At 43.3% G+C, this 13,150-nt stretch overlaps 1 protein-coding gene across 7 annotated transcripts in view; it reads left to right on the top strand.

Annotated features, from left to right (window-relative positions):
- MIS18BP1 (MIS18 binding protein 1) overlaps window positions 1-13,150 on the top strand; it is a 126,739-nt gene that overhangs the window by 106,357 nt on the left and 7,232 nt on the right. For 6 of the 7 annotated variants that reach the window (XM_073577767.1, XM_073577768.1, XM_073577773.1 and 3 more), the window contains 3 exons: window positions 3,226-7,183; window positions 9,188-9,372; window positions 12,034-12,182. In XM_073577767.1, coding sequence (XP_073433868.1) covers window positions 3,226-7,183; window positions 9,188-9,372; window positions 12,034-12,182 — 4,292 coding nt within the window. The remainder of the gene's footprint in view (window positions 1-3,225; window positions 7,184-9,187; window positions 9,373-12,033; window positions 12,183-13,150) is intronic. The other variant, XM_073577769.1, reaches the window with a different exon arrangement.

Consider the following 13,150-nt stretch of genomic DNA (forward strand, 5'->3'; position numbering starts at 1 on the left):
CCGCGCAGTCACCGCGCATGTTTTCTGATGAGAATAAAAAGAGGGCGCAGCTGGGAGAGATTGGCAAGAAAGACGAGAACTATGCATCTTAGATTATTATCCAAGAGTTTGTCCAGCGCCACTCACTTCCAGAGGTGAATGCCAAAATGATTAGGACGCATGCACAATACCTGCGAATAGTGCACACGTGTAGGCAGGATGTCACTGATGCCACTCGCTCCCCTATTCAGAATTGAGCAGCTTTGGGCGAATCCTTTAACCCTTTCATAATAAGGCCTCCACACATCATGTGGGATTGCAAAAGCAATTGAGACAATTGCATCTTCTAGTCTCCTAAGGGGACTATTTAAATTCATTAAAAGAACAAATAAAGAAATTAAAAAATAAACACAATCAAATCGCCCCTATTAAAAATCAAAAATACACATATTTGGTATTGTTGCGTACACAAGTCCGATCTATAAAAAAAAAAATATATGAAGTACTGTAAATTAATCCAGTTGCTAAACAGTGGAACAAAAAAAAAAAAATCAAAACACCAGAATTACATTATTTATTTAATTTTTTAGCACGGCAAAATTGCAGTAAGAGGCGATCAGGGCTGTGGAGTCGGAGTCGTGGAGTCGGAGTCAGTGCTCATTTTGGTGGAGTCGGAGTTGGAGTCGGTATAAAATGGACCGACTCCGACTCCTAAAATATATAATAAATTGGGTACAGTAATTCAATGCAGGATGTGCTGAATATTTTTTCATAGGAGTTTGGGAAAGTTTTGAAATGTCCTATAAATGGCTGTTATATTCCTGATCTAAGGCTACATTCACACACCGCGTTTTTCCTGTGTTTTTTGAGGATACGTTTTTCAGCTGCAAAAGCAGATCAGCTTTTTAAAAAACTGCATCACCTGAAAGGTTTTTGAGCTCATAGATAATGTTTTCAATAGCAAAAGCAGATTAGAAATCTGCTCTATCTATATATCCATTTATCCATATCTGTCTATCCATATCGTATCTGTACCAAAAAGAATGAAAACCAGGTAGTACACCAATATATATTCTGTTCTATCTAAATATCTTGATTATTGGATCATAAAAATGATTAAATGTCTGAGGTTCACATTGTACTACAATAAATTTTTCACTTAAATATAAGCAATATGTGTGGGAGACGGAGTCGTGGAGTCGGTGTAAGGGAAATTGAGGAGTCGGAGTCGCAGGTTTGGCTTACCGACTCCACAGCCCTGGAGGCGATCAAAGCATCCTATCTACCCCAAAATGATATCAGTAAAAGCATCAGCCCAAAGCGCAAAAAATAAGCGTTCACACAGCCCCAAATCCTGTAAAAAGAGAATGTTCCGGGTCTCAGAAAATGGCAACAAAAACAATAAAAAACCTTTCCTTATAATTTTTACGAAAGTTTTTTTTATTATTATTAAATTTAAAAAAAAAAAACACAAGAAAGGTTTGGTATCTGCATAATTTTACTGACATAGAGAATATTATTGCCAGCTCAGTTTTACCGTGTAGGGAACCTTGTAAATAAAACAAATGGGAAAAAACGCAAAAAAATATTGTGGAATTGCACTTTTTTGGCGGAAATTTCAACGCACTTGGAATAATTGTTCCTGCGTTCAAGTTCATCACATGATAAAATGAATGGTTTCTTTAAAAAATGCAACTTGTTTCGCAAAAAACAAGCCCCCATTCGGTTATGTGAATAGAAAAATAAAAAAGATATGGCTCCTGGAAGAAGTGGAGGAAAAAACTAAAAGCCAAAATTTCCCAAGTGGTGAAGGCTATGTGCACACGGTGCGTATTCTGCTTTGGAATTTTCCACGCAGAATTTACTAAATCCTCAGGTCAAATGACCTGCATTTTTCCTGCGGATTTAGTTCATTTTTTGTGCGGTTTTATTGCATGTTTTGTGCGGTTTTCCACCTGTGGATTTCTTGAATGGAGCAGGTGGAAAACTGCCCCAAAAGCGCCCAAAAGAAGTTGACATGCTGCTTTTTCATTCTGCACCAAATCCGCGTGGAAAAAAACGCAGCATGTGCACTGCGGATTTTGTTTTACATAGGCTACAATGGTACTGAACATCATATGCAGTTCTGCTGCATATACGCAAGGCCAAATCCGCTGCGAATCTGCAGCAGAATCCGCACCATGTGCATATAGCCTAAAGCGGACTTGTCAGTTTGTCTGACTTTCCTCATAAAATAACAATTTTGGAGCATCCTGTTTTCTAAATTAGTTCCTTTCCTTTATTATTCCTCCTGGAAATATGCCCATATTTCCAGTTAAATTACGGTTACCCTTTCCCTATAGTCGTGGACACTATCTAGCCATCGCTGACAGTGTCAGATTGCATATGATCGCAACTTATAGTCAGGGGGAGTGGTTGGTTTAGTCAGTCGTTTTCAGGAAGACCGAGCAAAAGAAGAAAGACGCGCACTCTTGCTGTGGAGGAGATAGGTGCTGACTGTACGTGGAGGGTCCACAAACAGTAGTCAGTAGAAAAACAGTCGCACTCAAGTGTGGATTAATCTTGCAAAAAATCTTGAAGATTTTGTGAAATTTTTGGATTTTTATTTTATTTCAAATGCATCAAATAGTGTAACACCGCAGACAAAAGAAGTATCCAAAATGTGGGTATAATATCGTAATCCAGGATATGAGTATACTATGGTTACGTTTCGACCTACTAAGAGGCCTTTCTCAAACCATACTCAAGTAGTGTCAAGGAAAAGATTAATTAGAGCATTTTCAGAAGTCCCAAACAGGGGCTGATGGCATGGGAGCAGCCTGGACACAGCACAACACCGCAGGTCCAGGCTGCTCCCATGCCATCAGCCCCTGTTTGGGACTTCTGAAAATGCTCTAATTAATCTTTTCCTTGACACTACTTGAGTATGGTTTGAGAAAGGCCTCTTAGTAGGTCGAAACGTAACCATAGTATACTCATATCCTGGATTACGATATTATACCCACATTTTGGATACTTCTTTTGTCTGCGGTGTTACACTATTTGATGCATTTGAAATAAAATAAAAATCCAAAAATTTCACAAAATCTTCAAGATTTTTTGCAAGATTAATCCACACTTGAGTGCGACTGTTTTTCTACTGACTACTGTTTTCAGGAAGACCAACAGAGGAATGTTTTATGATAAGGGGCTTCAGAGTGAAACATCTTGCCGTTTACCAACTTATTTATTTTTCTTTTCTCTTAGCAGCTCGACCCCAGTTAGTTTCAATGACTCCCAAATTCAGGGCCGCAGTCAAAACCGGTCTGAAGACTCCTATGTTTAACAAAGTAAAGCAATCTAATAATAAAGCTATTTTTAAGTTACTTAGAGTGATGCTCACGCCCATGCAAACCAAGAGGGATATAATATCTACGTGTTTACAGAATAAAGTCCATTATAATAGTCTGAAAAAGACTTCTGGAGAAAGCAGTGTGTTGGACAGTGAACTGGATGTGGAAAAGTGCAAAGAAAGAGGTCCTAGAAGGAGAGACCCATCAGCAATCAAAAACTTGACCTTTGACCTGGACAATGGCGAGGGTGGTGGTGTCGTGGCAGAGCACTCAGCGGAAAAGTTCTCTTTGTCTGTTAAAAGAAAGCAGAAAATAATCCCCCCCAAAAAAGCTAGTAAGACTCTGGCTACGAGCTCCAGTAAGTATCTGAAAAATTCAAAGCCACTGAGCACTACCTTCGGTAGCAGACAACATTCCCATTCTACACATCAGAAAACTCCTACCACCTCATTGAAGTCAAAGGAAGATGACGAATCTGGAAAAAACTCTGAAGAAGGGGCCCAAAATCAGAAGACATCAAATTGTCCTTCACAGTCACCCAGTGATTCCGGACAACACCGTGGTAGGAACACCAAGAAACTGGAACGTAATCACAAAAAATCTTCATCTTGTTCTGCCTCTGAATTTCCAGAATCTCAAGATTCCGAGCAAGAAATTTTCAGGAACAATTCTAGAAAGATACTAATAGGTGTACTTAAGAAGCCAACTCCTTCTGAGCCAGTTGAACAAAGTCAGTCTAAAAAGCAAGGTTCTTCGGAAAAGGCATCCAAGATGAGGACTAGATCCCAAGAAACCGAATTGCGTAATAAGCCTAGAAAACAAAATGATGTAGCAGAGTCTCTAGATTCAGAAGACGAGACGGTTTTGAGAAGAGTAGCAAGCGCAAAGATAGAAAAATCTGCTCATGAGCTGAGAAAACTGCCATCTCGTCGAGCAATGTCTGCGTTTTTTTTCACAGAGTTTGAGGATGCTGAAAAAAAGTCAATGGCAAAATGTAATGCAAAGGAGCTGGATAAGTCATGGAAGACCCAATTAGCACATAGTGTAGGTCACAGAAAACAACCCCCTCGTTCGAAACGGCCGCAAAGATATTTTGAATCTTCAGATTCGGAAGACAAGCCAAGAAAGGACTCCAGGAACCCAAAGAGGAGTGATTTTGTGGAATCAGAGGATTCAGAAGAGGAGCTGGGGCCAGGACAAACCTTCACTCAATGGGTTGGTCCTCAAAAGAAGCAAAAACAGTCACTTTGTGTAATACAAAAGCAGGGAAATTTGCTGGAATATCAAGAATCTGAAGAAGAGACAGGCTCAAGCAATGAGTCTAGATTTGCTATTAATGCTCAAAAGAACCCAAAACAAATTGGTTTTGTTGACTCTCAAGATTCAGAAGAAGGGCCAACATCGAGAAAGGCATCCAGGCATGTGGCAAATACTCGAAAAAAGCTAAAACATGGTTTGGTGGAATCTCATAATTCAGAAGAAGAGCCGATCACTGGAAAGCAGTACAGAACTGCCAATGCTGAAAAAAAACAGATCGATTTGTTAGTATCTGAAGATTCGGAAGAGGAGCTCATATTGAGAAAGGCATCAAGGCAAACCGCAAATGCTCAAAAGAAGAAGAGAAAAGTTGGTTTATTGGAATGTGAAGATTTTGATGAAGTAGTGAAATCGGGAAGAAAATCTACAATTTCCGCTAATGCTCTAAAGAAACCACAAAACCAGATTATGTTAGGCTCTCAAGATTCGGAAGGCGAGCCAATATCGAGAAAAGCATCCAGGCAAGCGGCAGATACTCTGAAAAAGCAAAAGCATGGTTTGGTGGAATCTCAAGATTCAGAAGAAGAGCCAGTAACTGGAAAGGAGTCTAGAACTGACGCTAATGCTAAAAAAAAGCAGATTCGTTTGGTAGAATCAGAAGATTCGGAAGAGGAGCTCATATTGAGAAAGGCATCAAGGCAAACAGCAAATGCTCAAAAGAAGAAGAGAAAAGTTGGTTTATTGAAATCTGAAGATTCTGATGAAGTACTGAAATCGGGAAGAAAATCTACAATTTCCGCTAATGCTCTAAAGAAACAACAAAACCAGATTATGTTAGGCTCTCAAGATTCGGAAGGTGAGCCAATATCGAGAAAGGCGTCCAGGCAAGCGGCACATACTCTGAAAAAGCAAAAGCATGGTTTGGTGGAATCTCAAGATTCAGAAGAAGAGCCAGTAACTGGAAAGAAGTGTAGAACTGACTCTTATGCTGAAAAGAAACAGATTGGTTTGGTAGAATCTGAAGATTCGGAAGAGGAGCTCATATTGAGAAAGGCATCCAAGCAAGCAGCAAATAGTCAAAAGAAGAAGAAAGAAGATAGTTTGGATTCTCAAGAATTTAAATTGGTAAAGAAGTCTACAACTGCTGCTAATGCTCTAAAGAAACAACAAAAACAGATTACTATGATAGAATCTCAAGATTCGGAAGAGGAGCTAATATGGACAAAAGCGCGAAGTCAAGGAGCCAATGCTCGAAATAAGAAAAAACAAGTCGGTTTGTTGGTTTCTCAAGATTCAGAAGAAGAGCCAAGATCCAGAATGGAGTGTAAAGCCTCAACTAATACTCAAAAGAAACAAAAGCAGGTTAATTTGGTAGAATCTCAAGATTCTGAAGAAAATCCATTAATGGGTAAGCCGTCTGGGCAAGCAGCAAATACTCGAAACAAGCAAAAACATGGTTTGGAATCTCAAGATTCAGAAAAGCAGGTATCTGGAAAGGTGTCTAGAACTGCTGCTAATGTGCAAAAGAAACTAAAACTACCATCTTGTCCAACACGAAAACAAAATGTATTGGTAGAATCTGAAGATTATGAAGAAGAACAGATATCAAGAAAGATGCCCAGACCAGCGGCTAATGCTCTAAAAATGCAAAAAAACATTGGATCACTGGACTCTTCGGATTCAGAACAGGAGCTGACAACCAGAAACAAGTCAAAGCAAATTGCCAAAACTCAGCAGAAACAGAAGACTGCACAAAAACAGATTGGCTTGGAAGACGAGAAAATATCTAGAAAGGTTTCTAGTCAACGCACCAGTGCCCAAAAGAAACAATCACCTTCTGAACCTGACCCAGAAAGAAGGCAATCTGCCCATTCTACCGAACTAAGTATTGCTCCAGCAGAATCTAAAGATTCAGAACGGGAAGCTTCAACGGGAAGAGACTCTAGACAATCTGGTGATAGAAAAGGACAACGACCTTCTGACACCGCCTCATCTAGAAGACAAGAGCAATCTCCCTCTTGTCAAGAGCCGCAGACAGAAAATAATGAAGGAAATCTGCTTGTTTCTGCAAGTCCTCAAAAGAAGTCATCAGAATCCAGTCTGTCACAAAATGGAAAGATGTCATTTTTGGTGGAGCCACTGAGTAATTTGTCTTCTGAGGACGAGGGAAATAACTCATGGAAGGAGCTAAGTTTACCTAGATTTAGTAAAAGAGCTATACCTCCCACTCCTGCCCCAACTTCAAGGCAACATCATCCAGCAACCTCCTGGGAACGTTTATCTGGACTGGAAAATGACTTTGACAAACTACAAGGAAACACCATAAGTTCTCATAAGAATTCAAAGAAGTTTAAACCCAATGCACAAGGAATCTTGGGCACTGAATCTAGAGGTATCGAGGAGGAAAATGACCACAAAGTGGCAGCAGGCCGAAAGAAACCGAAGGCTACCAAAAATGTCAATAACAATATCTATTCTCAAGGTGATCAACAAAGTCAACCACAGAGGGATAGCTCAACTGTAAGATCATCGAAGAAGTGGATGCCTCTTAATCCATTCACAGCAATAAACCGTGAAGAGGAATGGACAGAAAAAGAAGTGCAGAAACTTTACAAGTAAGTATGTGCTGGTAAAAGTTATGGCGAGTAAATCACGAGAGGAATAATTGAAGTCTGATTTGCTTGTGGCTGCACTTCTGTTGTTTGCACCAAATGTGTATTCTGCTTTGATAAATGAGGCGCACGTTTAGATATGGCACTTTTGTCCGTAGCTGATTTTTCACTTTTTACTCCCCATTGGAATGCGTTTGTGACTTTGTTGCAATTCTGAAATCTTAAACGTTGCTTGTAGAGATAAGAGAGTAAGTTCTGCGAGGAATTGAATTAGTCAGATTTTGCAAAGATCATTTGCCGAAATGTGTTTTTTTTTGTTGTTTTTTTTGGTGAACTTCCATTTTGTGCTGATTGAGTAAAAGGACTGCAACAAAAGAATGAAAGACAATCCTAAAATCCTTATAACTGTCACCTCTCCAGCCCCTCCGTGTCTTCAGATGGCGCTAAAATACCTGAACCTCTCACACAAGGGCAAAACTTCAGACTTTGAGGTTCGGGAAGGTTCTGCGCAGGTGCGCAACAGATCATGGTGTTATGGCGTGGGATTTGTCTTGACGCACACTTGGTTTAGCAAGTCACCAGATTGTGGACATGTCCGAACGGGTTACCTGTCTCTATAGCCGCCATCAGTGCAGTCTTTACTAAAGATGGGCGGACACCTGGATGTTCGGGTCCTGTGGATTCTGCCGAACAGTTACAAAATGTTTGCGTACAGAACAGTATTCGGACCCCATTCACATGAATGAGGGGCCCGAACATCCAGTATTTACCATGCTGTCATGTGCATGACAGCGCGGCAAACACATCTTCTGATCGGCGGTGAAATCAAAGGACCGCGTGGGCGCTCAGCTGTGATCGGAGGTATAAAGTTTACCTCCAGTCACAGGTGTCAGCTGATGGGACTACTGATCCATCATCCGACACCTGATGCTAATAATTACAGTGAGAGCAGGAGCGGCGGATGGGAGTATTCATCAGTTGCTCCTGCGCTGTAAATAAATAATTTTAAAAAAAAAAAAAAAAACGACGTGGATTCCATTGTAATTTTGCTAGCCAGCCAAAACTCACAGCTAGGGGCTGTAACCCTCGGCTGTCAGCTTCAACAAGGCTAGTTATCAAGAATAGAGGGGTCCTCACGCTGTTTTTTAATTATTTAAATAAATACAATAAACGGTGTGGGGTCCCCCCCAGTTTTAACAACCGGCCAAGCGAAAGCAGACAGCTGGGGGCTGTTATTCTTAGGCTGGTAAGCCATGGATATTGCTCCCCAGCCCAAAAATAGCATCCCCCAGCTGCCCAGAGAAGGCACATTTTAGATGCGCCAATTCTGGCACTTTGCCTGGCTCATCCCACTTGTCTGCTTTAGCAAGGTTGGTTGTCGTTCTTTTTAACCCTCTATTTTTGATAACTAGCCTTGTTGAAGCTGACAGCTGAGGGTTACAGCTCCCAGGTGTGAGTTTTGCTTGGCTGGTTATCAAAACTACAGCGAAAACCATGCTGTTTTTTTTAATTATTTGCAGCGCAGGAGCCGGCTGATGAATACTCCCATCCGCCTCTCCTGCTCTCACTGTAATTAGCAGTAGCAGGTGTCAGATGATGGGAGCATTTGTCCCATCCACTGACCGGTTCGGAGGTAAACTTTATACCTTCGATGATGGCTGAGCGCTCCCGCTGTCTTTTGACAGCGTGGGAACCGTGGCTCTCTGACCGGAGATGATTTCACCGGCAATCAGAAGCGGTGTTTGCTGCGCTGACATGCACATGACAGTGCGACAAACACCCGGTGTTCGGGCAGCCGAACCCGAACAGCAGCACGGACTTCCTGGTGAAATCCGTGTTCGGTGTCCATGTCCGAACAGTAGGTGTTCGGTACGGATGCCGACCTTTACTGTTCGGGTTCGCCCATCTCTAGTCTTTACTGCAGGGTCCAGTATAGTACAGGCCCAGTATAATGTGTATATTGGAGGGGGATCAGGACCTTCACTCATAATTGTATGTCTCTTGCAGAGCTGTGTCCTCACTGCCAAAGCACAAGAAAGGATTCTGGCTGGACGTCGCCATGGCCGTGGGAAGCCGCTCAGCAGAAGAGTGCGGTGAGAAGTACCTGGAAAGACAGCAGCCTAAGGCCTCGAAAGCGCCACCCAAGAAGAGAGCCAATGCAAGCAAGAAAAAGAAGCAAGAACATAACAACAGTAACTTCTGAGAAAAACTGGTAGAATGATAAGAGCTTGCATGTGTGAGACTTCTATGGTGAAATGTTGGGGTGTAGTACAAGGTAGTGACCACAGGATGGCAGCGGTGCACACTGTATGTGGTCCAGATGCCATTTGCTGCCTCTATTTCCCTGGCTCTGGTGGTGATGCTGACCACACGAACTTACAATTTTAGCACTTGGGGCTAAATAACAAAGCAGACTTGAGGTTCGGTCAGGTTTTATGTTTTTCCTTGGTAATACGAGCGTTTGGGAGAATTCCCTATAATGCAGGGTTTGTATTTTGTGCACAGGTTGTGTTATATAAACTTTAACTTCAGCTTTTGTGTGGATTGCTGATAGGTTGCTGTTTTGGAGATTTTCTTCCCAGAAAAAGCGCCAATCAATGATCTAACAGGACCATCGGTGCTTCTGTAGCTCCACTTGCCAAGGAGCTGCTATCGGCACTATATGTGATGGAACTACCACTGGGGCAATCGTCGGGTCACTTGGCTTCATTTATTATATCTCTGATTCTTTATCCTGGTCAATGTGATGTGCACAGCTCTGATGGCTGTACTGTGAAGAGCCCTACTCCTAGAAGTAAGCTGTGAAAGGTCGCAGCAAACAGAGGTCTTAAAATCTACAATGAATTGATACAGAATGCTTAAAAATGTACATCTTTCCATTATAGGTAGAATTGACTTTAATGATGCCTTGATAACCTTAATCAGAATTTCCTGCTCCATCTGAGAGCACCATCATACAGGGACAGAGACCCTGATTCCAGCTTGGGGTCACGCACTGGGCCTTTTACTGTAGTTGTATCTGCTGCAGCTCTGCTAGTCTCCTCAGTCCAAAGCTCCTGGTATCAAGTCTTCGATATTCATGAGCTCTGGTTTTCCCCGTCTTCCACGGTTAGTGGCCGATTTCTTCCTATGAAGAGTGAAGGCAGATGGCTGTCAGTCAGGGGCAGGGTTATACAGAGCTCGGCACTGAGAAGACTAGTAGAGCTGCAGCAGATGCAACTACAGCAAAGAGCCTAGTAAGTGACCCAGCGCTGGAATCGGCTGTCCCTTTTTTTTATGCTGCTCTCAGATTGAGAAACATAAGTCTGGTGAGACTCCTTTTAACCCGTGGCAGATAATTCTAAGATTATCCATGAGCCTCCATATCCTACCAAAACGGCTTTTTTGTCATGGCTGTCATTTGCATGGGCTTTTCAGGGTGAATTGTACAAACGTACCAATTTTGGTAGGACCAGACGACTATCGTTTATAGGGGGTGTCCTGACTTTCCCTCAGTAGCAGATGCCGGAGAAAGAAGGATCAGATATGTTGTATTTCAACATGGCTAATCCTCTTCTTTTTGTGGTTCTAGATGCGGTGTATTCCAGTCCCCACACACACATTTATGCACACTCGGCTGATCCACCATATAAGCTCCAGGGTCAGGCAGCAGATTAGATCCGTCTGCACACTCGTACGTGCATGCTCGGCTGATCCGCCATATAAGCTCCAGGCTCAGGCAGCGGATTAGTCTCATCTGCACACTTGTACATGCTCGCTTGGCTGATCCGCCATATAAGCACCAGGCTCAGGCAGTGGATTAGATCGTCTGCACACTCGTACGTGCATGCTCGGCTGATCCGCCATATTAGCTCCAGGGTCATGCAGCGGATTAGATCCGTCTGCACACTCGTACGTGCATGCTCGGCTGATCCGCCATATAAGCTCCAGGGTCATGCAGCGGATTAGATCCGTCTGCACACTCGTACGTGCATTCTCGGCTGATCCGCCATATTAGCTCCAGGGTCAGGCAGTGGATTAGATCGTCTGCACACTCGTACGTGCATGCTCGGCTGATCCGCCATATTAGCTCCAGGGTCATGCAGCGGATTAGATCCGTCTGCACACTCGTACGTGCATGCTCGGCTGATCCGCCATATAAGCTCCAGGGTCATGCAGCGGATTAGATCCGTCTGCACACTCGTACGTGCATGCTCGGCTGATCCGCCATATTAGCTCCAGGGTCAGGCAGCGGATTAGTCTCTTCTCCACACTCGTACACGCACTCTCGGCTGATCCGCCATATAAGCACCAGGCTCAGACAGCGGATTAGTCTCATCTGCACACTCGTACACGCACGCTCGGCTGATCCGCCATATAAGCTCCAGGGTCATGCAGCGGATTAGATCCGTCTGCACACTCGTACGTGCATGCTCGGCTGATCCGCCATATTAGCTCCAGGGTCGGGCAGCGGATTAGTCTCTTCTCCACACTCGTACACGCACTCTCGGCTGATCCGCCATATAAGCTCCAGGCTCAGGCAGCGGATTAGTCTCATCTGCACACTCGTACGTGCATGCTCGGCTGATCCGCCATATAAGCTCCAGGCTCAGGCAGCGGATTAGTCTCATCTGCACACTCGTACACGCACGCTCGGCTGATCCGCCATATAAGCTCCAGGGTCAGGCAGTGGATTAGATCGTCTGCACACTCGTACGTGCATGCTCGGCTGATCCGCCATATAAGCTCCAGGCTCAGGCAGCGGATTAGTCTCATCTGCACACTCGTACATGCTCGCTTGGCTGATCCGTCATGTAAGCTCCAGGGTCAGGCAGCGGATTACATAATGGACATTTCTCCTTCTCTTTCGTCAGGTAATGACGAACAGGAGGCGGTAAAAATCACTGCAAAAGTCGGGACTCTGAAACGGAAGCAGCAGATGCGAGAATTCCTGGATCAGATGCCAAAAGACGACCACGACGATGTGTTCAGCGATAAACTGTTCCAGGGCAAGAAAATAAAGGTAACGTCCATTCCCCGCAGCCTCATACCCAGCGTTTTATGTATCACACCGAGACTCCGGCATGAAACATGAATCCCCCCCCCTAATTCTTGAGAAAAAGATGGCTGCCCATTTCTATTACTGGAGATGCAGTATCCATGTTTCCATACATCAGGAGTGACAGTGATCAGACTTACTCTTCTCCTTCCGAACACAGAAGCAGGACCCTATTTTCGCAGCGAGCTTCCCGTCACTGATCACACACTTATACAGGTGCTTCTCACAAATTAGAATATGATCAAAAAGTTAATTTATTTCAGTTCTTCAATACAAAAAGTGAAACTCATATATTATATAGAGTCATTACAGAGTGATCTATTTCAAGTGTTATTTCTGTTAATGTTGATGATTATGGCTTACAGCCAATGAAAACCCAAATGTCATTATCTCAGTAAATTAGAATACTTTATAACACCAGCTTGAAAAATGATTTTAAAATCTGAGATGTTGGCCTACTGAAATGCATGTTCAGTAAATGCCCTCACTACTTCGTCAGGGCTCCTTTTTCATCAATTACTGCATCAGTGCAGTGTGGCATGGAGGCGATCGGCCTGTGGCACTGCTGAGGTGTTATGGAAGCCCAGGTTGCTTTGATAGCAGCCTTCAGCTCATCTGCATTGTTAGATCTGGTGTCTCATGTTCCTCTTGACAATATCCCATAGATTCTCTGTGGGGTTATGGTCAGGTGAGTTTGCTGGCCTTTCAAGCAGTGATACTGTTGTTTTTAAACCAGGTATTGGTACTTTTGGCAGAGTGGACAGGTGCCAAGTCCTGCTGGAGAGTGAAATTTCCATCTCCAAAAAGCTTGTCAGCAGAGGGAAGCATGAAGTGCTCTAAAATTCCCTGGTAGATGGGTGCGCTGACTTTGGTCTTGATAACACACAGTGGACCTACACCAGCAGATGACATGGCTCCCCAAACCATCACTG

The sequence above is a fragment of the Dendrobates tinctorius genome, unplaced genomic scaffold (assembly GCF_039654945.1).
Source record: "Dendrobates tinctorius isolate UK_male_01 unplaced genomic scaffold, ASM3965494v1 ptg000057l, whole genome shotgun sequence".
NCBI lineage: Eukaryota > Metazoa > Chordata > Amphibia > Anura > Dendrobatidae > Dendrobates > Dendrobates tinctorius.